We start from the raw sequence: 27,799 nt of genomic DNA on the forward strand, positions 1-27,799 counted from the left end.
TCGGTCTTTGTCGGTTTTGTTGTTCTGTCGCAGGTGAATCTGCAGGTGCGGCATGCGAAGGGACCGTGGGTGTTCCTTGGTGAGGGCGTTGAGTTGGTCGGTCGTGTAGCGGCGTCTGGAGGTGCTAGGGTCTCGCGAACCGGGGGGATGGCGCTGGGCGCGGTCCAGGCGCGGACGGGCGCAGACGGGCTTGCCTTTGGCGCGCCGCGGCTACCATAAGAGGAGGGGAGGGTGGGAGTGGCAGCTGGGAGGCGGGACGGCTTAACCTATGAGAGGGCTTGGGGGTGGGGCCGCAGGGGACGCAGCGGTGGGAAAAGGGAAAGGAAAACGGAGAGAGAACGAGGGGGGAGGCGGGAGGGGCCGCAGGGGACGCAGCGGCAGGGAAAAGGAAAACGGTGAGAGAACGATGGGGGAGGCGGGAGGGGCCCCAGGGGACGCAGCGGCGGGGAAGCAAAAAGAGTAAAAGAGTAAAAGATCGGGAAAGGTGGTAGCGCGGAAGGCGGAGCGAGAAGCGACCTACCTGCAAGCAGGGTCAAAGGTTGCTTATTGGTGTTGTATATCAATATACTAAACAAGCATGCTTTTACAACAAGCAGAAATCATCATGGCGGTTGTCATATGTTTCAAACAGTTGCAATGTACAGGTAAAGTGTTGTAGTCAGTAGCAGGACTTGCATAAGACCACATTTTATTTAATAGCTCAATGAGACACTTCATTTACAGCCCCATACCCTCTGTAAGTTTTCCATGAAGACCACACATTTTCCTACTTTTTGGGACACCCTCTGCTATGATAGATTGTCCGTTTTGCAAGCATGCACCAATCCATATCTTGTTGGCAATTCTGCAGAGTCCGTGGTTCGGTCGCCCCCAGTTACGTGCAACATTTCTTTTAGCAACTGCTAGACCAAGGGATAACTACAGTTTTCTGTAGCGAGGTGGTGCATAACCACCTAAAACATGTAATATACTAAATTTGACTGCTTGAAACGGGATGTCCTGTCACCTCTTTCAGCGTGCTTCTAATGTTCGACCAGTACTATTGTATGTATGAGCAACCCCAGACCACATGAAGGAAGGTCCCTTCACCTCCACTACCCCTCATGCCAACCGCTGTCGGGCACCTACCCATGGTGTGCAGAGCTGTTCGAGAGTAGTAAGAAAAGTGTAAGAGGCATAGTTGGTCCAGTCTGAAACCTGATTTAATGGCGATTTCTCTGGGCGCCCCCAAAGCCTCCTCCAATTCACCCTCCTCAAATTCCTCAATTTCTGCCTCCCATTTAGTCTTGAAGGTCTGCAGGGTGTCAGGGGCATTGTTTATTTTTTATTTTTTTATAAATGAGGGCGATAGCCATGCTGCATAGTCGTTACAATAATATACGGTCCTCTAGTGGGGAGGATTCCTCGATCAACGTGTCCCTTTGTATATGTGAGGCAAAGGCGTGGGTAGGCTGGAGATATTTATAGCTTTGTGTGTGAGTTAGTTGGCATTGGTCTATCAGGTCTGCCAAACATCAGGGTGTACCACCATGCCATACATCTCCTAGTTTGGTGATATCTATCAGTTTCGATTTTTCAAAGCCTTGCAGCTTTCCCTCTTCTGACAGAAGGTCACTCGACCAAACAGAGGTTATCTTGGCTAGTTGATTCCACATGCTACTGTCCTGGTGTGTGGGGAGTGTCCAAGTTAATTTGGATTTATAGAGTGCCCCTCATATCCCTCTTTTCCTCATGCCAGCTTACCAATGCGTATTGCTGGTTCATCATGTGGCGCAAACGGCCAATCGTTAACTATTGTCAACTGTGCGGCCCAGTAGTATTTTCATATATGAGGCAGCCCAATACCCCAGTCACATACTCCCTTAATTAATTACTGAAGTTCTATGCAGGCAGAGCCGGAACAACAGATGAGGAGCCGGAGGGCGGATTCCATTTAATGAAAAAGCTCTTTGGGTACCAGGTAAGGGGTGTTTTGCAATGCGTAGATCATCCATAGGAGTGTCATTTTTAACAGGGCCGCTCTTCCTAGAAGAGAGAGCGGCAGGGCCCCCAAGTGTTGTACATCGGCTTCAAAGCAATGTGGGATGAGTATTTGATTTTTTTTATAGAACAGGTACAATGGGCATGGGTATCTCTCTTTGTAGGTCCGGTTCAGACCCTATCACTAGATCCATGAGTGATTTCTGCGAGTTAATGATGTAGCGTGAACAGGTGCCAAAGATGCAGAGGATTTGCATTAGGCGCAGGATAGTAAGCTTTGGGTCCGTTACATAAAGTATGATGTGATCAGTATATAAGGATATGGGCTGTTCCAACTGATACCCCGCACCAGTGGGTCATCCCAGATCCATACTGCCAATGGCTCTTGAGCTAGGGCAAATATTCGGGGAGAGAGAGAGGGCATCCCTGCTTCATCCCCCGGTGTAGCGTAAATGTACCCCGTTAACTCTGACTCGGGCCTCCGGTTCCCCATATAGGAGACAGGTCCACCCCAGGAAGGCAGGCCAAATCCGAAGTGCTCCAGCACTGAATGCATAGAGTCCCAGTCCAGGGTGTTGAAGGCCATAGTGGCGTCCATCAAGAGAACCATTATAGATATTTTACTGTCCGATGCGCCGGCCAATATGCCAAATAGGCATAGAATGTTTAGACTAGTACTTCTATGAGGCATACAGCTTGATTGGTCTTGGTGGATCAAGGTGGTAACTACTTGCTTAAGTCTAGTGGGGAGCAGTTTGGCTAAGACTTTAATCTCCACATTGAGGCAGGAAATATGCCTGTATGACCCACAGCGGTCATGGGGCTTATTTTCTTTATGGATCACCACTATTGTGGCTTGCATTTGGTCTTGTGGGAGTCTCCCCTCGGTCTTGGCCGAGGCCCATATGATGAGTAAATGAGGTGCCACTTTCTAGCTAGGCCTTTGTAGAGTTGGATGGGAAGGCATTTGGTCCCATCGCTTCTCAGAGGCAAGGGAGCCTATAGCTTGTATGATCTCACTGGTTATGAAGTCACCATGTAGCATTTGCTTATGTTTTGCCAATAACATGGGGTTGCAAATATAGCTAAGGAATCCCTGCATCTCGTGCATCGGATAGTACCCCTGGCCTCATAAGGCTGTAAGTAGTAAACTGCAAATTCTTCTGCTATGTGCTCCACCCTGTTGTTAGTTTCCCCACCATCAGTCGTGAGCCAGAGCATCCAGTTCGGGCCTGATCTCTCTTTTCCAACCATGCCAGGAGTTTGCTGGCTTTATTACCTACGTCATAGAGTCCCCTCTGTGTCAGGATATGTGTTTTACCTGCAGCCTCTTCGGCTAGGTCTCTGTATTCTTTTTCTTTAAGTCTGAGGGTTTGTGCCATTTTCTCGTCCTCTCCTCCAGTTAGGTTTCGCTGTAAAGCTGTAATCTCGCTTTCCAGGTGATCCATTTCTGCTCTTGCTTTTTTCTGCTGCCCCGAGATTAGGAAGTAATCCTGGCCTCTTAGTACAGTTTTGTAGGCTTCCCAAACGATAATGGGCAATTCCACCAAACCCACATTGTCCTTAAAATAGTGATCTGTTGTTTTCCTGATGTCCATCATGATCGTATCCTCTTTCAAGTACCATGGGGGCACTGGTTTTGGGCCTGAGTTCACTTTTGACCTTTTTTGGGCTTCAGCTCTAGCGACACTGTTGAGTGGTCCGATATTGCCCAGGCCAGGTGTTTCACTATGGCTATCCTGAATGTGTGCATGCTGCATAAAGATGTGATCTAAGCGTGATGCGCTGTTGTGTGCTCCTGATAGGACCGTGTTTTGGCGCTCTTCGGGTTGGGGAAGCCTCCATGTGTCCAAGAGGCCAAGGGCCTCTTCAAACGTGACAATGTGACTAGTGTGGACGACTCTCTGTCTCTTAGTGTGGGTGAGTCTAACCACTATCTCAGACATGACCGCATTGTAGTATCCCCCCCATAGTCTGCATTCATGGTGGGAGTTGCAATATCAGTGTGCTAATCTTGAGGAAGGTAAGTTGGTGATGGTGTGGTGGAATATATACTAAGCAGATGTTGTTGGAGATGCCGTCCCACGTGCCAGACTGGGTGACATATATCCCCTGTATGTCTCTCCAAGTTGAGTGGGGTGTGAATGTTGCTTTGTTTTTAACCAGTATGCCCATTCCCCTTGAATGAAAGGTGTAGCCCGCCCGCACGCAGTGTGAGGGTCTAGCCGTTGCGTGATAGTGCCCTCAGGTTGGTCCCAGCATGTGAGTCTTCTGCATCAGCACTATGTCTGAATTATGCCGCTTTATTTATTGCATAATTATGCCTCTTTTCAGTTTGTGGCCTAGGCCATTACCGTTCCAGGACATCATCTTGAGGGTGTGTGGGGTGTGCACCTGTGACTGGGTGTTAAGCATGGTGGGTTGTAGTAGTGCTGTCTGGTGTACAGAACAGGCCCCGCCTATGGCTGTCAACTACCTGAAAGGTGCCTGCTGAAGAAACATGTAATCCTTCCCCTAGAACATAATCCCCACTCCATGCCACCCTGCACAGTGGTCTTTGAACTGACCATGGTTCCCCAACTTACTGAGCGCCTGTTGCCCCCATTAACTTTCTGTCTTAACTTCTGACTGGGATGAATCTTGACTAGACCATTAAAGCTCCTGCATAGGCCGCTTTCAATTAGATGAATGGTAGGCAATGGGTCCCCGCCCCAATCATGTTTCACGGCAAGTACAGCTGAAGATTTTCATGGCAACTATTTCCACCCCCCTTCCGCATGACTACAGTAGTAAGTAGTGAGTCTTTCAAACAAAGTCTTACTGATTGCTTTTCACCGTGCTTAGAGTTATTTGCTGCTGCGCTTCTCCTCTCCACCAATCCCTGTCTGGCTCTCATCTGGCTTTTGGGGCGGGCCTTCGCTGCGTTTGTTAGCTCCTCGGGGTCTCATTGTCTGTGCCTTGTCATTTATTGAGGCCATCCCTCCAACTGTTCCCACACCTACTGCGAAGCGAGGAAGTGCCACGTCTTGCGCACACTATAACACAGCTTAGCTGGGAACAGCATCTTTTTATTTAAAAAAAAGAGATTTTATTGAAAGATTTCCATCAGCATTACTTTGTCATTACAGTAAGTAAGGTCACAATCATCTCATGTTAACACTTATATAATTAACATTCTTGATTGAGGAAGCAAATCAATTCAAAATCTGTCATAACAGTCCCAACAATCCCATCAGCCCTCAACTCCCTCTGTCCCAGTGATTGAAGATCCGGGCAATAATTGTCCTTGGGGAAAGGGGCTCCCGGTTGAGGGGCAGGCCGGGTGTTCTGTGAGCCTGCTCACCTGAGAGGAATTTGGAGAGAACCCGAAGCCTCAGAATGTCGCAACAAGAACATTATACCAACATCAACAAAGATAACTATGCCTGGTTCCAATAATAGAAAGAAAGCCAAAGTGGGGTGGAAGTCCCTTATTTTGAGTCTATATTGAGATACAAAGGTGCTGCTGAGACTTATGTTTTATAATCAAAATGCACCAAAGTGATCTTTTGGTTTTAATTTTTATACTGAAAAAAGGTACTTAAGCTGGAGCACAACCATACCAGTAAAATCAGTATGCGCAACAAAAAGTTAACCAATTCAAAGGTCAGATACTTTGTGTCCAACATGTTATTTTATAATGATACTCTTCCACAGTTAACATTGCAGGTTTTGCTTACATTAATGAATTGTTAACACCTCTGCTGCCTTAAACTGAAAGCTAAAAAGAACGACGTGTGAAATTGAGATGTAAGCATCAAACCCTAACGGTACTTTAAAAAATGTGCCTCTTGAAGCTTGGAAAACCTGTGCTTGTAGTTCGCAAAAATATTAGTGATGCAATTGATTTGCTATAGGAGAAACTGGATGGTCAGCTAACAAAGCAGACCCCTTACACACCAGGGTGCGCATTGATACTTACAATACAGGCAGACGGGCAGGGTGAAAGAGTTTTTACTAGAAACAGTGGATCAGCACATAAATACATCGCATGAAAACGTGATTGTTTTTTGTAAACGTCTAAAGCAACAGAAAATAATCAAATGTGATTTGATGCTTGTACCTTCCGGTTCCAGAGGCCGGGGTGAAGGTTCACACGTACAAATAACCCCTCTAGTAAACATTTCTCTGGCAGGGTCGCCGGACTCAAAACAAGATGAATGTGGATGAGCCTAACTCGGCATAGAAATGAGTGAGAGGGGCCTTCGGTTTCTCTGAGAAGTGGCCGTCAAAATGAATCCTACTGGGCGTAAGAAGATCTAACCATGCGTGACCCCTCCCCTGCTAATAATGAGGTTCTCCACTATATGGCTGCAAAAATAATTGATGCAAGTGAACTGATATGCAGTTACTCTAATGCACTGGATGAAGGCTGGGGCAACATGCAGCCATTGGTATGAAGACTTCATTACTCTGGCTTAACACCTTGCTACCTCCCACATTATAGAAGATAAGGAAAAACAAAGAGTGGAGATTGCTATGGGAAGCATACCCATTTATTGTACACACAAGCGGATGAGGCAGATGTTTAGGGGACTGAAGGATATGACAGACTGCAATATTGATGTGAGCTGTGAAAACCAACCACAGCTTTATTTCCATGCTGTAGTCTGAGGGTTAAAAATTGAAAACCATAATAGACGAAAAGCGCACAGACGAAACCCCTCTGTAAATGAAAAAATGAAAGTCACTTCATACTGTATTGTGTTGCGTTCTAGCATTTGTGTATTGTGTCTTCCACCTTGTGAGGCGCTGAAGCACTTATCCATATGTGTAGCGTGGTCCACGATGTGGGTGTGTGCTTGGAAGTGTGTTGTCTTTGATTAGGATCCGTTTTGGAAAGTGTGTTTCCATGTCATGCTTGATGACATTGAGGAGCAGTTATTGTGTTATGAGATACAGATCTTAGTGGTGTAGTTGTTGAGAGGATGTTCTAGAGAAAGGTGCACTTTCTAAAAAGATATTGTGTCATGCTAGTAGCTCTGTTTAGCTCTGCAGGTCTCTTTATATTGGTAGTTGTTAGTCTGGCCTTTGAAACGGCTTTAGCTTCATACTTAATATACTTACATGTGGGGTGGGGGGGTTGGTCAGGGGGCTTCATCCATTGTTCTGCTAAATTGCCATTGACATTATGCTGCCCCGACGGTTGATGTACAAAAGAGAGCCATCACGTCTGACAAATGGGTGTTACAGATTGTTCAAAATGGCTATTCCGTGGCTTTTCTCTCCCCAAACACTATCCCTCCCACACAAGAACCAATTTCAGAAGAGCATCTGTGCTTTGTATTAGAAGAGGTGCGCCCTGTTGCTCTCCAGAGATGCCATTGGGTGTGATTGAGAGGGTACTGATGTTTGAAAGAGGTGGGAGTTGTTACCCTCGCTATTTACTGATCTCAAAAAAGGACAGGAATCTGCAGTTAGAGTCCATAGCAAGTGCATTATCTTTATTTTCTTTTCTTTTTGGTAAATACCCCGTCTAAAAGTAGATCCCACCCTGTCCTCTAACTTCCCCATTCTGGGGAGTGGCGTCTTTTTAACATCTAAACGTATTGAGATCACAGTTACCAACAGTAGATCATGCTCCGCGCCTATGGTTGTGGAAATATTAAAGATAAGAAACGTCTCAGTGATAGCGCTTAAATGTGGTTCCACTCCGTCACTTCCCGGTGAATGTGGCGCCATCTCAAAGCCACACACTGCCACTTAGAGGCACGTGGGAGCACCACTACAAAAAAAAATCTACCGGCCCAGTATGGCGCTTGGGGAATATTCTAAAATGAGAGTATTGGTGGTTAGAGGCAGTATCCTCCTGGAAGAACGTTACCGAAGGTAAGTAACTAATTTATTGGTGTCTTCTATGGGTGAAAACATTGACCATAAGATAAGCGACCTGTATGATATAGTTTTGCTAGCAGTTAATATGCCCTCTGTTTAGTGTTATGTTTAAATGTCAAGATATATCTTTGATGAAGAGGTAATGTAATTGCACAGCAAAATTTAGCACACTGCTATTTAGGTTTGACCTGAAAGGCAGTTTAATGTAGCTGTATCACCTGAAACCACTTCTATGTGAGTCGAACTTAGAAGAAATGGGTTAGTCTACAACCTGCAACAAAAATGCACTAAACTAATGGAAATGTGAGCATTTCTGATTTAAGTGTTATCTTCCAAAGTATATGTAAAGGATGAAACTTAAAACTCCTTCTTACCACTGACAATCAACCTTATGAGACAAAATGGTCTAAAGCACTGGTACGGTGAATAACTGACTCTGCTAAATTTGGGTGGTAAGATTATTAGCTGGGCCCAGAACACGGTTGTTAGGACCTGGGGGCTAAAAAGCACTTTTGTGTATGCCCTGCCTGCCTCTGATGAGTAACATAGCTTCAACAGTTTCTGGCTTCCCATTAGCCCTTGCCAGGATGTAACCCCTTCTTGACTTAAAGATCTATCCTGACTGAAGGTGTTAGAATAGTCATGGGGGCTGGATCACCTGAATGGTAAGCCGGCTTTCTCTCTGAAACCTAGCATTTTGTTTTCAGTAAAATCAAACCTACTGCTTTTGTAAATTCTTGATTACATTTGTAAATATTTTGCTAATATATTTTAGACAAAGTTATCTTATAATGTGGTTACACAATGATGAAATAACATCCAATCTAATAAAAGTTTGCCTTTGTTGTCCTAAGTTGTACCATTTTTTTAGATGACAACAGCAGCGCGAAAAGAGGTTCTTGGTCTTTACCGGAAAATATTCAGACTAGCAAATAAATGGCAGGCTTTGTCAGGGGAGCTGGAAGACACCGTCAAAGAAAAACAATATATTGTTGAAGAAGCCAAAACCTTGTTTAAGAAAAATAAAAATGTAAGTACAGCCTCATTACCATATTCAGACGTGGGTTTTGTCTGTTAGTTATAAAAGAAGTTTTGTGAAAAGAGACCTGAGCGCTATACCACTGTCTAATGAAATATGAAATAAACCTTTATCCTATGAAAATGTGGCTTCTTTGGTCTGACTCCATGCCCTGCTTACCATTCATTCATTTACATTGTTTTAGAAAGTTCTTGCCAGGACACAAGACTTCAGAGCGTTGTGAAAGGAAAATGCAAACAGTATACCTTAGATAAAAGTCAAGCTAAAGTAAAATCTGTGCATGACAAGAGCCCATCCGAAGTATGTACATGTAACGATAGGACACTAAGGGCCATATGTACGAACACATTTTCCCATTGACACAGAATGGGAAAAACCCTTTGATACATCTGGCCCTAAATGAAACATTACTTGCTGATGAGCAAAGGTGGACTGTCCAAACTGGCAAATTATGTCGTTGTCTGAGCGCCAAATCTGAAGGGAAAAAATTGAAATAAAAAATGATGGGCTTCAGATTGCATGGTTGACCTACGGTGGCAGTTAGCTAGGGCTACCGGTGGGTCTAGTTGAGCACAGTCAACAATTTGATCTGGAGGTGAGGGAAAGAGTCCTCACAAAGGTTGTGAAAGAAGAGTTACTGGGACCATGGTAGATATTTGGGGTATCGGTCATGCGATGCACTCAGTTGATCTTCACCAATGTACTTAATACTTATGCTGTAATTACAGGTCGCCCATTAATTCCTAAAGGGCCCGATAATGAAACGTACCAGGCCTACCGTAATGAATACTGCAACTCCGTTGCATTGCACAATGGAGATTTCAGCTGCTGTTAGCAGGCTATGCCTTTAAGAGGATACTGTGGGCAAACATGCAGTAAACAATGGCATCTCCAAATGTCCACAATATTCTAAAAAAACTCTTAATTCCCACATTTCCCTTCTCTGACATTAAAAAGACCCTCTTGTAATGGTAATCTGGGATTGGGGAATAATAGGGAGTTTTACGGCCACTTGTATTGAGGGTCTACAAGGGCTAGTTTGGTTGTAAAGAGTGCGCAGCTGTTGGTGGACATCCTTGTCAAAGGTGTGAGGGGTACAGAGCTGAAGTCTGACCCATATCATGACGTCTGATGGAAACTGTACGTGTTGGGTGGATATAAACTCACTTGTGACTCCTATCCTTATTTTGTCCCTTTGTCTGTACTTTCACACTGTTTTATGTGCATTTTGTTTGCCCTTTTTTGTCATATTTGGAAAACACTGCCTTCTCTGGGTTCACATTCAGAATGCCCCACACACAGCCTGACAGCTATCACTTCACCGTTTGAGTAACCAGCATGCATCACAGCTGTCATATCCCCCTTTTTTGGGATACCTTCACACCCAGCAAATCACAGAATCCCGCACATTCAACATTAATTTCCACCCGGAACACCCACATATGCACCTCCCACACCAAGCACACAAGTCATCCAGCACACCCTGGACTTGTGTTCGTCTTTTTGGGAATCTGTCTGGTGTAAGGGGGCACTGTAGGCAAAAGTATGGCAAGATTCCCTCTACTGTCCCAGGAAAGTGCCCCAATAAGATTGAAAAAACCCTCCTCCTTCCAGGTGGCACATTTACAGCACAGCTGTTAATGCCCACATCTAAACTGAGCAGCTTTACAAACAGTCATGCATTATAGAGTGCAACTGTGTTAGCACATATTTGTCAGACACCGTTTATGCTACTAAAACACCAGGTAAGTCTTGGTGGGATAAGCTTCTGGAAGATGGAGAGAAGTATGCCCCCAAACAAGGGAATCATTGAAAAGAGACAACATGATAGTAAAGAAATCAAAAGTATAATAAATCAAATCTGAACATTCTTGGCAAATGTGTAGAATTGTTCCTTAAGCATTGATTTGGGGGTCTTCTCAGATCTGAATAATAAATGGTCTTTCAGATGACATGTGTGGAAATCTTGCCATGTACATGTTAGAGTCTGAGTTGTCATTGAAGGCTGTGAATGGAATAATATGGTGATTATGCTCGGGGTAACTACTATTGAAAAATAACGAAAATGTCTCCATTTTGTCCTCAGGCTCTGACTTCTGGTGCTTTTGCATTACCAAGTCTGCTGCTGCTGTAGCTATTTTGCAAATTTTGTTTGAATGGGTTTTACTGGACGTGGACATCACCCATTTCCCTTTTCTCTTCCTTCTTTCTTCCAAATATTTTCTTTTCACCTTCACTTCCCCCTCCTCATTCTGACATACACCTCTCTTCTTTCAGCGCTCACCCTCCTCCTCCATTGTTTCAACCTTCATGTCCCTCCACATCTGCACTTTTACCCCATTGGTTGCTTCACCACCATCGCGGCCCTGCCCGTCCTCTTCCTCCTCCTCTGCACTCACCCCCTTCATTCCCATACTATTTCTGCTTGTCCATGCTCGCGCCCCCTTCCTGCTCCCTATCCCTCCTACTCCATCTAAATGTTCCTCATCCCTCTTATGTGAGGCATGTAGAGGTGGCAGTCACCCCAGATGTCACGGACCGTGCCTGTGTTTGTGTGTGACGTTCAGATCTCTGACAGGCGTGTGCCTGCGGCGCAGTTGAAACCCTGCACACTAACACAAGTTAAAAAAACACATGGTAAGAAGTTGGAAAGTCAAAATGGCATGTAGATGCTTAGATACAATGAAAGAGGGTCTATATGAGAAGGAACCGAACTACTCTAATGCACCAAAGCAAGAGGGAGTGTGAGAAACTGCATAAACACGGAGAGACTGGTAAACATCCTTGGAGATAAACTGGCTTACAGCCCTGGAGAGTAACAGAACGCCACACATACTCTACAAAAGGGCACACTACCTCTGTAAACAGTAAAGAAAAAGACCGATCACAACCACACATCGACTGAAAGGCAACCAAAGAAAAGCTGTAAGAGGCAGAGAGAAACATGCTTATGTGCACACCTGTAAATGTGACTGCAGAAAGAGAGACATACAGAAACGGAAAAACAAGCTTGTTAGTACTGCTAGCCAGAGAGAAGGACAGAGGGGCACTCACAAGCCCACTGAAAGAGGCTTAGAGCGGGAGAGAGAGAGGTTGAGAAACAAGCACAGAAATAAGCCTTTGAAAATGGCTCCTAGAAATAGACATGGAAAAAGAAAAAGAGTCTCAGACACACACAGTGAAGGAGGGGCAGGGCGAGGAGCGACTGAAAATGATCTTGAAAAGTCTCAATAAAAACAAAGACAAACAGAAATGTTGGAAGTGAGGCAGAGAAAGGAAGTGCCTGACTGGAGGGGGGTGACTTAAACTGTACTGTGTGTTCTGACTTAGAGTGTGGAAATGTGGAAAGGGGGTTCAGTCAAAAGTAAAGAGAATGATAGAGACGTAAATATTCAAGACACCTACTATACTGAGAATGAATGTTACTTTTAATATTTCTCTCCTATCTAAATATTTTCCTCCATTCTTTTTTGCACAGCTTCGGAACTCCAGACGTTAGACCATGTGACTTCTTCTGGTCAGTTTATGCTCTAAAGTCTGTCGGGCTTTTGCGCTCATTAGTAGCCACGTGTCTCAAATCAGATTCAGTCTGTCTTCTGTTTGACTTTCCATTCCTAATGTTTGGTCATTCTTGCACTTAAGGGTTTACTTCTCATTGCAATGACTGCTTTTATCATTCCATTTCCCCATACAAGATGACCAGCTTTCTTCTAGGATAACAATCTACTCTTCTCCAGTGTTTCTTACCGTATCTCTGCCATGTTTGGATCATTACTGGATCTCTGCATTTTTTGGTCTCATGTACAGACAGCCTTAGCTGTCTGTAGGTAGATCTATTGTGTCCAATATATAACATATAGTTTGAGTGGGCTTTGGATCAGCCTCTAGCTTGTTACTGGATGGCTTTGTTGTCCCTTTCACATTTCTCCTGTTAATTCTATAGCTTTGCTCCCTATTCATGTGTTTGTCCTACCCAGTAACATTTAAGTATCCCGGTGTTCTGATAGTTGACTTTTATCCGTTTACTGCTGATATTGCTTGAATTCGGGGAACTATTTCTTCATAGCATGTGTGGCTGTAGATACACATGTGCTGCATACTCCTGTCATTTAGTGTCAGACTCTGACTTATGCAAGTTGTTCTTCAAAGAAGCTTTCAAATCATGAGATGTATTTTGACTCATCTCTTATTCTACAATGTGCATGGGTAGAGTCTTCGGGTTCACACAATTTACATTTGATTTGGAAGAAGCTCTGTACGTCGGTGACACCTGCTGAATGCTTTGCTGACTGTTTAGCCCCTCGCGACTCTGAAGTTGACACCGAAGGCACCACTGAAGCTGGTACCAGGAGCTTCATCGACTGACGGATCTGTAGAGTCGAAGGCTGTGATGCAGGGCAGAACCATCTCTTTGTATATCCTATCACCAGGAAGATATCAACAAAACCACCTCCACTGAATCCCAAAAAGGCAGTCCCTTGAATGAGAAGTCAGATGTTTAAAGAAGAACTCTCCTTAAAGACCCCAAGGAACTTGACACAGCAAAAGTATGGAGATAGGGCACAATTGCTTTGCTACGCCTTCCTTCACTGCCTCCCCTCCCACGAGTACCAGTACCAAGCTCAGGCAGAACCACCTCCCCTGCCTCCTCCAGAGTTACCTGAGTGGTCCACACATACAAACTCAGACTCTGGAAGTACATATGATCCCACTGGCCCACAAGACCAGCCCTCAAATACAGGGACGGGTAATGACCCATGCAAGTCTCGTGATTAGGACCACTGCCCAGCGAAGGCACACCAAGGCTAAATATGAAGTTATTCAGCGGGCAGCTAGACACCATAGTATACACATGCATGTGATACAAAAGCAAGAGGCCGAGTGGAGACTCTAAGTCAAAACACACAGTACAGTTTAAGTCACCCCCCTCCAGTCAGTGTTTGAGAGCCAGTAAAATCTAAGGTGTGTATACATGCAGTGGAGAAGAAGTATAAACCTTCACCCAGCGTCCCTATTTACATCCTAGGTCAGGCCTGCCTGACTCGCCAGTAGTTCACACTGCATGTAAATAGGCCTCTGTTCAAGACAAGGGGATGTCCCTCTACCCAATAAGAAGAGCAGAAGGTTAGATGTTGCGAGCAAAAGAGTAGCAATAAGGGCAATTACAAAGTGGTACATAGCCACTTTCTGGCATACCCTCTCCAGGTATGACAGGCTTCATTGAGAGGTGAAGCTGGACATTATCAAACTCCTCCTAAACAAGTACAGAAATAGAGGATATAAGACTGTGTCTGAAGACAAATAAGCCTTGAATGCCTCTAGGGCCACCAACACTACCGTCTTTCTCAGAAGACAAGTCTTGCTTCGCAGCTTCAGTTTCAAACCCGAAATCCAACTACATCTCCTCATCATCCCATTCGACGGAGAACATATCTTTGGCCCCCAGGTTGATGAAATGCTGGAAATGATCCAAAAAGGGCAGGGAGATCAATATGTCCATGGATGCACTGCAAAATCCAGCTGCCAGAAGCACTTTTTATAAACAGCAGCCAAGGGTAGGAACATAGACAACATCTCCAGACAAGACACAGCCTTATTAAAGACAAGGAGCATGCCTACAACAGGAGGTAACATAGGATGTACTGATTATACAAGTGGTGTAAACATGGGAAACAGTAGGAGAAAGAGCAGAGGTGGCTTAGCCAAGGAAGCTTCCACTGCCAAACAGTGACTTGTCCTCCCCTGGATCACATGACACCTGTCATAGGAGGAAAATACAAGCTTTCCTTTTTTGCAGGGAAGAGATCACCTCAGTCCAGTGGTCTTATTTGGGATACCATGGCTGTGGCCTAGAGCTTCTCACCACCCCTCCTAACATTCCACACCTCAGACACATCCTCTTTCAAGACTAACTCTGGCCCCTCGAGGAAGGGGTACAGACACTCCTCCAGAAAGGGCAAAACTGAGAGTGCCTTCACGGCAACAGTACAAAGGAATGTATTCACTTTCTCATTCTCAAAAAAGACTGCTCCCTCAGGCCTCTCCTAGACCTCATGCCTCTTTATGGACACACCCTGTTTGAACACTTCCATATGACAGTTCTGCAGGACATCATCCCTCTGCTTTGACAAGGGAAAGACATGATAACACTCAAGCCTAAGGATGCCTATTTCCACACATCCACCCACCATGCCCACTACCTGTAACTTTGCTACTACTTCAAATCATCACTACCAGTTCAAAGTACTCCCTTTCAAAGTCACAACATCTCCAAGTTGGTGCACAAAGTGCCTATGAACAGTGTCCACCCAACTGCAAAAGGGGGTTACTAACATTGTCCCTTATCTCAACAATTGGCTGATCAAGAGCTGCAGCCTATCACCCATTCAAGCAACTATTTCCCTAATACACAGCTCAGGGTTCACCAATAATGTTACAAAATCCATCTCTAAACTTGACATACCCATCCCTTCCTGCAATCTGTGTTGAAATCAGTGCCTGCTGCCCACTCTATCACTGGGCTGCTGGTGGAGGTACAAGAAAGCCTACCCCAATTACCAGTGGGTGTTGGAATTCCGGCGCTCCTTTGTCTTTTTCAGCCCAGTCATTGTCACATGATCAGAACCACACTACAGCTTCTATGGAATGATGAGTTCATGCATTTCCATCGTACCGCATTTAAAGCTCCTCATGCACCCCCCCTACAAGCATGATTTGGGAGGCAGTGGTCAAACTTTTGCATCAGTGAAATCCAGTGCTCACTGAAATGGTGGAACAGCAACCACTTGTTGCATGCAGACCTCCAGCATGCGACATTCACCACCAGCGCCTTTCATAGCCTGGGGAGTGCATCTCAACACCATACTTGTGAAAGGACGTGGGCCTCTCAACACAAGGGCCGCCACATCCTAGAGCTTCTGGCCATACGCTTAGTCCCTAAAGCTTTGTACAAGGTCATTTGGGGAAAAGGACTCCCCATGAAGACAGACAATATGAAAGCCATGTATTACTTGTAGAAACAAAGGGGCACTAGCACAGGAGATTTGGCATTGGGTAATCCACCATGACAGCTAATTCTTTGCATAGCATCTTCTGGGAGTGGATAACAACTTTACAGGCCTGCTCAGCAGGATGCATCCACAAGTTCCCTAATGGAAACTCCACTTTCAATTTCTACGCTGGTACTTCCAGCATTGGGACGCCCCACAAATAGACCGGTTCACTACCCCCAAAATGCCCAAACTTCACCTCTAAGTACCCAAACCTACAGTCAGTGGGCAATTCACTATGAATGAACTGGTCCGGGATCTTCTCCTATGCTTTTCCTTCTATCCCATTGCTATTATATGTTTTGAGGAAGATGCGGCATGTGTCTCTAACTCTCATCCTGGTGCCTCCGACCAGACAGACATGATACTCCATGCTTCTGGAAATGTCTATCTGCATACCTATCCAAATCCGCATTAGAAGCTTCTGCTCAGGCCTGACTGTCTCATCCTGTACAAGGCCAGATGAGGCACCAGACCCCAAGTATCTGAAACTAGTGATCTGGCATCTGATTTCTTAACGTTTGGGTACCTGAAGACCCCTCAGGGAATATATGATCAGTGGCATGCAGTCCCACCTCATGAGAATGTTACACAGCAGAGTGGTAAAAGTTTGCCTATTATGGCCTGAAGGTAAGGTCCAGGACATCATTGCTGTCTTTTATATCTGCAGAAATCGGAAGTGACTAAACCTTTACACTGGTCTGATCAACTTTTGGTAGCCTTTGCAAAACCTTACAAAGTTTATCCTGCTCCTAAATGAGTTATAGCAAGGTGGAAATTCAGGTGTATCCAGACTTGCTACCAGAAAGCTTAGAGAGCCCTAAGTGTATACCCCAGGGCACACTTTACCTGCAAGAAGGAGGCAACCATGCTTTCTTAGGAAACCATCTGCTTGAAACATTTGTAACAGTTTGAAAGACTTAATTGCAGACATCCGCATTGTGTATTTGCTGGCCACCACTTATTGAGGGTACTACTTTACAGTCTATGCAGAGCATGTGGATCTACGGCTAAACATGCTACAAACTGAAAACATTACTTTCCCTATAAGCATCTGTTCGTAGCATGTGATGCTGTACATCCACCCGTGCCCTCTTTCCTCCCCAGAACCTCGTGGTGATTGCAGAACTCCCCTGTTAATAGACAGTCTGCAATGCATTGTATGCATGGTATACCACTCTAGGCTCACTCAACACTTCATATATACATTCCTACCACTGTGTGAAATATAATCTAACATGGAGTCAATGCACATGCACATTGTGGGCTGAGGAAGGAGCCAAAGCCTATCTTGTAACTCAAACACTTCTTTGAAGAAAAACATCTCTCAGATGTTTAACCCAACACTAGTTTGTGAGAACTTGCAGAGGATGTGAGTGAATCTACTTCATTACACACTATGAACAAATGCTTAAAATGTAAGTATCATTTTCCTTTTGTTTTATTTTAAGCACGCCATAAGAATGCAGTTGTTTTCTTTCTCCCTCCCCTGTTGCCGGCTTCTGCCTACATTTCCCTCCTCCACCCTTGTTCTGCATGTTGCTTCCCCATCCCTCTAATTTAATTTCAAATATCCCCCACCCCCACTGTTCTTGGCTGTCCTGCCATCCCCCACACCACTCCATTTTTTGTTTTATTACTTTTTTTACTTTTTGGCTCCCGTCATGTTATTGGTTGGAGTCCATCTTAAAAGGGATTTGGCACTTGTGAGTGGGTTTGTTTTATTTTACGAAAGCCCATTCAAGCATAACCACCATGAATGTGGGCATCCTTGGCGGCCATCTTTAAAATGAATTTATTAAAATATCATTACAAATGCATAAGTTTTCTAGGCCCCCTTATTGCTGTGGGTAGTTCCAGTGGCTGAACATGGTTCCGGCATGATCTGGCACACCTCCACCAGCAGCCCAGTGATAGAGTAGATAGTAGACACTGAGAATTTGAGGTCTTAAGGGTTTGCCATGTCCAGAAGTAAAGAGACAAGGTAGTCATGAGCATTAAGCGAAACTTGGTGTTATGGAAAAAAAATACCAATACAGCATTCTTTTGAGTAATACAAATTGAAAGCTTAATTTTCGTTATTAATGATTTAAGCATTGAAGGAATTTGGATGGTGATATTAGGAATATGATTAGGAATAGGTTTCTTTGAAGTGTGATTGTGTTAGGGTTATGTTAACATTTAATATTTAGAATTGGAGGTATAGTTGGTGTTTAAGTGAAAGAATTAGAATTTTGTCAGAGGAGCAGGTTAGAGTTAAGGTTAGGGTTGTTTTAGAGTTATGTATACTTATAGGACTCCATTTAGTGTGATAGTTAGGGCTCATTTTAAGGTTAGGGTTTGGGATACAGTTTGAGTTAGTGTTAGGGCTTGATATGGAGTATATAGTGATTCAGTTGCTCAAGAACCTTTACATAATATCTCTTTTTAAAACGTGCAATATAAAATGCACTGTTTCCGTTTTCTGTAAATGTATGCCGTCTTCATTATCACAAGGGTCCATTTGGGAGGAATTCCTGACACCTATTCCAGAGCACAACCTGTGAGGATCGATGTGGAGACTAATACCTGAAATTCCGCAGATGCTTCAGTTGCAATGGTAGTTTTAAGTGAGACTTTTTTGAACTCATATTGTTGGCTTCCACTCACAGGCTAATGGTGTTTTCCACGGACTATTAAAATGCTAAGATACCAATGGTTACCTTAAACAGTCTTTTAGCAAAGTTAGTCTTCATTTACAGGATACTTGGGCCTCGAGGCTTAATTTGCAAGTTTAGACCGGTTTCAATAAATGATTTGCTGAAAAAAGTAGTTATGTCTTATGTGACATCGTTAACAATATGTCATGCATCTTGTTGCATTGTTAGGTTACTGACACAGATATGGTGAAACAGCACATAGAAGAGTGTAAAGCAAGGATTGAAATGGGGCTACATTACGGAATTCCATATCCAAGACCTGTAAGTATTAATCGATTCATTCATAACACTGGATGTAACACATTAGTCTGTTTAAAATTCTAATGTAATGCACCTTGAATTTGTCCACAAGTTTGTAATGACAAGTGCAAGTCTATAACTTTTGCAAGAGTGCAGCAAGATACTTCTCTGATTTCAAATATGTCTTTTGTTGACTTCATGGAGAAACAGAAGACAAGGATTTCAGTAGTAAGTGCTGGTTGCCTCAACAATGTTTCATGATTGCATAGCAAGGACACTACGAACCACAAAGAACTTCTACTCTAGGCATTAAAAAAAGCTGTCACTATTAGCAAGTCTCATGAGAGACTGTTGACACCTTGGAACATGTAGTCCTTTTTATCTTTAATCAGGTTTTTGTTTGGGGCGCATCCTATTGAGACATGAGTCTTCTGTTCAACAGGCACCCACACTGTGTACCCCTCTATTATCCTCTTCTCCAGTATACATGCTGGTCCAGTAGGAGTAGCACGTCATACTGGACTAGCACATAGACATAAGCACGCCAACACCTCATCCTGACAGTAATGCCTTGAATTTATCTTGCTGATCAGCCACTGATGATCATAAACATTGCTGGGGATTTGGATGGATCAGGATTTGGAGGTATGTGACCTTGATATCCAGGGAGGCCATGAACTCCCCTTTATCAGCAGGATGATAACCTCCTGCATGGTGACTGTCCTGAAGTATCATGTTTTTGAGAACCATCCTGAGGTCCAAAATGGATTTCCAGCCGTCCCATTGTCATCTTTACCATGAAACGGGAGAAGAACATCTGGCTTAGCTGGTTTCTAGGCACCAGCTCTGTAGCTCTTTTCAGAAGCATGTTGAGATTTTCTATTTGTAGTTCCTCCACAGGAGGATGTATTTTATTATCTATTCAAAGTCTTGCACTTTGGTGTAAGAGCAAACCCTAGGGTCTTCGCCAAATGCCTAGCAGTGGTCACAGCACATCTGAGATGAAGGGGCATTCCCCTACTGAGATGAAGGGTATTCCCCTAATTAGACAACTGGCTGATCAAGAACTCAAACAAGCTTCAGTGCCTTGCCCATACACAAACCCCAACTTCTTTCCTACATACCTTAGGCTTTACCAGCAATGTCACCAAGTCACATCTGGTTCATCTCAAATACAACTCTTCCGAGGATCAACCCTAAAGTCAGTAATAGGCAAATCCTACACCTGCCATTGGAGTCATAACTTTCCACCAGGTTGTCGCACTTTTTCAGCAAGATTGTCCTTTTCCGGTCAGAAAAGTAATGCGCTGCCTTGGGATGATGGCATCCTGCATCGCCATAGTGCCCCATGGCAGACTGCACGTGTCCGCTTCAACAGTGCCTTTCAGCAGTGTGGTCCAAGCGCAGGGTCACATGGAGGATCTTGTGTTGATAATGGCCAGTGTTTACAGCTTACTGCAGTGGTGAAACTGCAACAATTTGTTGCAGTGCCAGCATTTCAAACACCCTCTACTATAGGTCAACATCACCACAGACACATGACAAGTGTGACGGAGGGCACATCTGAACCACACAGCAGTACGAACATTGTATATCCCACAGCAGTAGAATTACCACATCAAATACTTTGAACTTGTAGCAATCAAGCTAGTCCATTAAGCCTTCCTCCCACAGATACACGACATGGTGTCTTAGTGTGATTGAACAACATAACAGCGATGTACTATCTGCAGAAGCAAGGCGGCACCCGGTCTCTCCACCTCTCCCTTTTATTTCAAACAATTTGGCTTTGGGCCCTGCACCACCGTATCTCTTTGATGGCAGAGTACCTCCCATGGGTGGACAACAACTTAGCAGATCTACTTTGCAGGTCACACCAAACGGATCGGACTTTCAATTCTCTGGTCCTGAATAGCCGCTTCCTACGCAGCAGAACTTCACAGACAGACCAACCTGTTTGCCACCCTAGGAAATGCAAAATGCCCAAGCATCGCCTCTGGGTTCCCACAGTCCATGGTGCACGGTGGCTGAAAAGGATATATGCTTAAGATTTTTAGCCTCTCCCATTCCTTCCACTAGTGGTGTGCAAGATGAAACAAACATTCCAAATACTCATCCTCATAGCTCCCACATGGGCCATAACAGCCCTGGTACTCAACACACCTTGAAACGCCCATCGGCCTCCACGAGCAGCTCCTCAACAGGCCAGACCTTCTCACCAGAAACCAGGGTCAGCTCAGACATCCAGACCCCAAACAGCACAATCTAGTGTTTTGGCACCTGAGATCCTATTTTTTGGCAACCTACGCCTCCCATAGAGGCGCTTCCACAAGGAAGCACTCAGGCCAACTACTTGAGTTTACTGTGCTGCAAAATGGAAGAGGTTTGTCTGTTACCTTATCCTGAAGCACATCGATCCATTAAAACCTGTTGTGCAGAACATTATATGCTACCTCCTTTATCTACATTATTCTTGGTTAGCATATACTTCCATTAGACTTAATTTGCCAGCCATAGCCACTTGCATGCAGAATAGAGAACATGCTACCCTAGTCATCAAGGCATTCACAGAAGGCCTTCCTACATTAACACAACCAAATCCTTTTATAAGCCAGATGGATAGTGAAGTGTATCCATGCTTACTACCTTAAAGCCAATCAAGTTCTCCCTGTAAATCTCAGGGCACACTCTACACGAAAGAAGGCTGCGACTATGGCCTTCCTTGAAATCATTCCACTAGCTGACACCTGTAAGGCAGCTTTTGGTCAACCACACACATTTACCAAACACTACTGAGTGGATGTTCTTGCTAGACAACAAGTTTTAGCCAGAAGGTCCTAATGACCCTTTTTAAAACATCTGCTCCATGCACACACTAGCCACCGCTTATACAGAAGGACTGCTTTACAGTGCATGCAGAGCATGTGTATCTACAGCAATGAATGCTACAAGGGACAATTATTATCCTGTAAGCATCTGTTCGTAGTGAGTAATGCTGCACATTCGCATGCGCCCACCCTCCTCCTTGGGGACGTATGACTGGTCTCCTTTTTCCGTTCTCTTTCTATACTTAATTCTCTAGCAATACACATGTGCACCACTTTCTTCCATTAATTCACAGCACTCACCTGCTGGGCAAAAAACAAACTGCTGGGTGAAAACTATGGGATCGGTGTCCATGAGCAATGCCATTATAATGAGGTGTCACCATATACCTGTGACTCAAAAGACTTCTTCGAAGATAACCAAGTTGCAATCGTCCAAACCCAACCCTAGATGGCAGGAGTATGCAAAGCATGTGAATCTACAGCACTGCACGCTATGAACAGATACTTACGCGATAAGTAACATTTTCCTTTTTTTAATTCAGTACCCTTTCCAATCTCTCTCAGTTTTGTATAGTGACAAGCCATCTAATGCACTGGACCAGTCCTCTATAAGGAGCACGACAGACACGTCAGGGGCCTACCCCTTATACAAAACTTCAGGCATTAATCCCACCCCTTCTCTTTCATTCACTGTTTCCCAATTCCTACAGGTCCCTCAATTTTATTTCCAGAGACATTGCTTTATGTAAGTGCAACTGTAAGATGTGCGTGCCAGCTGTATGGCCCAAAATTCGCTAGAAATTCCAATGAACAGCAAAATAAACATCCCATGCTATGCAATGGGTATGGTGTCTGCAGTTCCAGTCAGGGCAGAGCACTAACACCCAGGGTCATACGGGGTCAGGATTCAGGTCTAGGCACCAAAATTAATGTGGCCCCTATTAGGAATCAAGCAGCTTATCAAAGTGGCCCATATTTGCAATTGGAGCAGCTTTTAACTTGTAAAGACACATTGTATAGGTATTTTGCAAAGTATGGGCAACTGGGTGCGTTTGTGATTGTTGCAGGTAACGTTTGTGGTAATATCAGGTAAATAAAAAGGAAAAACGGCCTACCACATCATAAAATAGGCACACAATCTGCCAAAACAAAGACCAGCACACACACTGACCTGTAGAACTAGCCTTTCAGGGAGTACCAGATTGCCCTGTAGGCCAGTCTGAGTCTGCTAATACCCATGGACAATAATGACTGCCTGAAGCAGAGTGGGTTATGTGATCTCTACAGTGCATTTGACTGCAACAGTTTTAGTGAGTTGGGGGAGGATGAATGGTACATAAAAGAAATGGCTGTTTTAGTCTCAATTCTGGCATTATGGGTTCTGATCTCCTCCATCCTGCTGTAACGCATTTGGGATTCTTGCCCATTGGATGCTTGCCCATTGGATGCTGCGGGAACTTCCACTCATGCCATGTGCCCTATAAATAGGCTGCTATGAATACTAACGTGTAGTGTTACTTTCACATTACTCCTACTACCCAACCAGTGTTGCTCCTCATTTAAACCAACGTACCAAATCCATGTAATATTGCAGATCCCTAAATATGTTATGTTAATGTACTTAGAATGCATGATATTACCGTGGACATACTTTTAAATGGGCAATCAGTATCACTTTTGGAGTTGCTGCTTCTGTGAGGTTTTCTGTACTGTGGAGAGATGACACAGCACAAACTTCTTCTGTTCTGCCTGGCTGTAGCATTCTTATACTGCATTACACAGGAGGTTCTGATGCTTTTGTAATGCATTTTTACCGCATCACTCAGAACACCTGTGATTTGTCAAAAATGCAGCAGGCAGTTTACAGCCCTTACCAGGACATTTTGGGTCAAGGTTTTTGAGGCCCCTTTTGTTTATAACTGTATGATCTAGTAATATCTCATTCCACCACAGTCAAAGCCTATCCTTTTAATCAATTAATCAATCAGGCAGTTTTGTAAAGTGCAGGTCTGTCACCCCAGGGGTATCTGGGCGCTGAGGGTGCTGTGCCTTCATCGGAAAGCCAGGTCTAGAGTTTCTTCCTGAAGTCCATTAAGGTGAGTGCTGTTTGCAGGTTGAGGGGTAGATCGTTCCAGGATTTGGCAGTGATGTAGGAAAAGGAGCGTCCCACAGTGGCTGCAACAGATGCGGGAGGTGTATGCGAGGGCGAGTGAGGTGGAGTGCAGGTGTCTGGTGAGCAGGTGGAATGTCAGTCTATGGTTAAGGAAAGAGGGTCCTTGGTCATGTAGAGCTTTGTAGGTGATTGTGAGGATCTTGAACTGGCATCTTTTCTTGATGGGTAGCCAGTGGAAGTCTCTGAAATGGGAAGAGATGTGTGTCCTTCTAATGAGGTTGAGGATGTCTGGCTGTTGTGTTCTGTATGGTCTGGAGTCTTCTGAGGAGATGGGTGAGATTCCCACATAGAGTGTTGCCGTAGTCGAGGTGGCTGGTGACAAGGGCCTGCGTCTTTTTGGTGTTGATTGGGATCCATTTGAAGATTCTGCGGAGCATGCAGAGGGTCTGGACGCCGGAGGAGGCGATTGAGTTAATTTGTCATTTCATGGTGGGTTGTCTCAGATGATGCCCAGGTTGCATGCATGATCCATCAATGTGGGTCCAAGTTCTGCAGGCCACCAGCTGTGGTCCCATATGGAGGTGTTCTTTCTGAAGATTAGGACTTCTGTTTTGTCTGAGTTCAGTTTAAGGCAGTTGTTTCTCATCCATTTGGCTATGTTGGTCATGGTGTTGCAGAAGTTGGTTTTGGTGTTGGTGAGGTCCTCGGTGAGTGAGAGGATTAATTGGGTGTTATCTGCGTAAGAGATTATACTGAGGCCCTGGGATCAGACAATACTGGCAAGGAGGGTCATGTAGATGTTAGAGATGGTGGGGCTGAGGGGTAATCCTTGGGGTACGCTGCAGATGAGGTCCTTGAGTGTGGAGGTGAAGGGAGGTAGTCGGATGCTCTGCGTGTGGCCCGTCAGGAAGGAGGCGATCCATTTGAGGGCATTCTGCTTTATGCCGATGTTGTGGAGTCTGTTGATGAGGGTGTTGTGGTAGATGGTGTAAAATGCTGCACTGAGGTCGTGGAGGAGGATCAGGGCTACCATCTGTCCACGGTTGAGGAGAGTTCTAATATCGTTGATGGCAGCAGTCAGGGCGGTTTTGGTTGGTGTGGATTCCTGATTGACATGTGTCGAGTAGGTGTGTTTTTTTAGGCAATCGGTGAGCTAAAAGGTTGTTGGCTTTCTCAAGTACTTTGGCTTTAGGGGGAGCAGTGAGATCAGTTGGTAATTTTTGAGGTCGCTTGAGTCAGCTGAGGGTTTCTTCAGGAAGGGTTTGACCTCTGCGTGTTTCCAGCTGTTTGGTAAGGTTGCTGTGGAAATGGAGTTGTTGAGAAAGATGTTGAGTTCTGAGCTGGTAGGGTTGGTTCTGAGGTTGAAGAAGTGGAGGGGGCAGGGTTTGTGGGTGCCCTGGAGTGGATTGACGACATGATGTGTGTGGTGGTCTGTGTGGTTAGAGGTGACCAGGAGGTGACCATTCGGTTGGTGTTCGTAGGTTGGATGGGGTTTTCAAGGCCGAGGGTGGTGGGTTGGGGGTCGAAGTTATTGTATATGGTGGTGATCTTGCTGTTGAAGAAGTCTGAGAGGCTGTTACCATGTACTTCTCCCACCCTATGTATCCATGCCTCTGTATACATTCTGCAGCTTTTCTGTTTGAAATGCTTCCACAAATAAGTGAAAAAAAGAAATACAAAAATTCCAAAAGATGTTTGATAACTTTTATTCTGAAATCCAGTTGCAGAGTTGTGTTTAATGAAAGTGTTTTGTATATGTAGAAAAACAGTTTTGCATTTAAATTAAATATTTAACAGACTACAGCTATATACAATGTACATAACTACCTGCGTACAAAGGAATGGAACAAAGAACTAACATGTTTTTCTTTACTTTAGATTCATCTTCCGCCCATGGGTCTGGCCCAAAAACACGGTCAAGTACTTAAAACTCAAGAAAAGCTCAGAAAGCAAGCCAAGCCGGTCTATCTGAAGTCACACGACGACGTATTATAGGGCATGTGTTGTATTATTATGCTGCATCTGACTATGGACGGTACATAAAAAGAAACTGCAATAACCTGTATTGCCATGACTCCAGTTCCCTAACGCATGTGGGGTCACGCTGAAAGAATTGCACATGGACCTTTCATTTGTTGGTCTGGGTCCTGCCTGCTCGACAGTGGAAACCCGTCTTTGATTCTCTACAATTAAACAACACATAAATGGGTGGGATTCCCTTTCAGCTGTCTTTTTTAACTCCCAGTACTCTCCTGGTTTTCCTCCCTAGACCTGCTCTTGAGGTTGATGTCTTGCATTCGATAGTGATGGAATGAACCCGCACCTTTTCAGTTCCTGGTTGAGATTCTCAAAGCCTGCAGTGAGATCCAGTTCATGATTCCTGCCATTCAAAGAGGGCCACATTAAACCTCCAGTTAAATTGCTGAACAGATATATCCAGTTAACTGCAAACCACAACCTGTATTTTTATTTGAATTTTTCGTTTGTTTCATTGGGTGTTTCCTTGGGCCAATCCTCTCTATTGAAAACAGAATCAGTTCATGAAAAACCTGATGCAACCTGTCCTGTTTCTAGGCCTCGGGACATTTTGACTTTAGTCTTGACTTGTGGGAGGTCATTTCTAGGTCTGGTTTGTCTGCGCAACTGTCTACGTACCTATTGTTAACTGTTCGTTAATCTATACATAGAGTGGGCTTTTGCTTTGCCAGGGAAGCAGTTCTCTCACTTCATGCTGGTGGCTGTTTGTTGTTATCATTCCCTCTCCTATGGCCTGTTTGCATTAAAATGCATGAGGAACTATTTACATTTCAAACTTATATTCTTTATTTCAGATTCATTAGGCACAGAGAGCGTTTCTTTTTATTTGTTCACTGCAGCAGTCTTTTTATACTTTAGTCGGAGCTCAAACTGCAAGCCAGTTTACTATTTACTTTGCTGATGCTTGTTTCATCCCTGAAGTTCCCAACGTTTTTGCTCCACTGAGAATGTCGGACAAGAAATATCAGATACTGATAAAAGGCTCCACGTAAATTCTCTCTCTCTCTCTCTCTTAGTGACTGATGCCAAATCCATAGACTTTCCTACCATTGATAAATCAAACCCTCCCCTTCCATGCTTGCATTTGTCTAAGAATGGCAACCCCAGCAGGCTTTTTGCTCTTTGCAGCCAGGGTCTGGCCATTTTGTTGTGCGCTTTGTTTCTTACAGCTGTCCCTAGTCGTCATGGATTCCCATGATGTGCCTCAGAGCGGGTAGCATGTGTGTCTCCAAATAACTGGTGCATGTCGGTTTCACTTCCTACAATCAGACTAATATTCCCTAAAACAAGCAATATGGAGTAGCAGTAGTCAACGATAAAATAGGGAGCAAAGAACACACTTGAGCCTGCGTCCTTGTCCCGCCTCCCTCCTGCACTGTGGGTTCATATTAATGGCATCCGCAGCACTGTGCTGAAAGGTCTGCCTGGCCTTAAGAATACTGTTTAATCAGACATACTGTGTACAAATGAATTACTAACTGTAAAGAAAGTATACTTTACAAGTGGGATTTTTAGATATCAGAGTGTGTACGTGCCACCCATACTTCATCAGGGTTGAACATTAGGCATGTGGTATTCGTTATAATAGTTCACTGCAAATTGCAAAATCATAATCTTCACTGAAGCCTTCAACCACAAACGCTGCTTATGTTGAAAACTAGTCGAAGTAGCTGTGGACGCGATCATCAAGACCCTGCGTCGCTCAATACTCTGTTATTGTATCACTTTCTCCTGCTTCCTTTGACACATCTTTAACCTCTGAGGGGTGACCTTCAGATGTGTAAACACCTTCATAGTGTGTTTCTCCCATCTAGGTCCTTGCTCTATGCAATGATGCATGGTTCTCTTTATGAAGACCTAGAATCCTATACTCACCAAGTGCTAACAAGCTACCCATGTCCACAGAAGGACCACTCAAACGTTGTGGGGAGGAATGTGCA

At 44.4% G+C, this 27,799-nt stretch overlaps 1 protein-coding gene across 3 annotated transcripts in view; it reads left to right on the forward strand.

Moving 5' to 3' along the window:
- LYRM1 (LYR motif containing 1) overlaps window positions 1-26,031 on the forward strand; it is a 59,542-nt gene extending 33,511 nt beyond the window's left edge. For 2 of the 3 annotated variants that reach the window (XM_069210283.1, XM_069210282.1), the window contains exons 3-5: window positions 8,709-8,884; window positions 18,810-18,902; window positions 25,701-26,031. In XM_069210283.1, coding sequence (XP_069066384.1) covers window positions 8,726-8,884; window positions 18,810-18,902; window positions 25,701-25,817 — 369 coding nt within the window. In that variant the 5' untranslated portion in view covers window positions 8,709-8,725 and the 3' untranslated portion in view covers window positions 25,818-26,031. The remainder of the gene's footprint in view (window positions 1-8,708; window positions 8,885-18,809; window positions 18,903-25,700) is intronic. The other variant, XM_069210284.1, reaches the window with a different exon arrangement.
- Window positions 26,032-27,799: the final 1,768 nt, after the last annotated feature.

The sequence above is a fragment of the Pleurodeles waltl genome, chromosome 10 (genome assembly GCF_031143425.1).
Source record: "Pleurodeles waltl isolate 20211129_DDA chromosome 10, aPleWal1.hap1.20221129, whole genome shotgun sequence".
NCBI lineage: Eukaryota > Metazoa > Chordata > Amphibia > Caudata > Salamandridae > Pleurodeles > Pleurodeles waltl.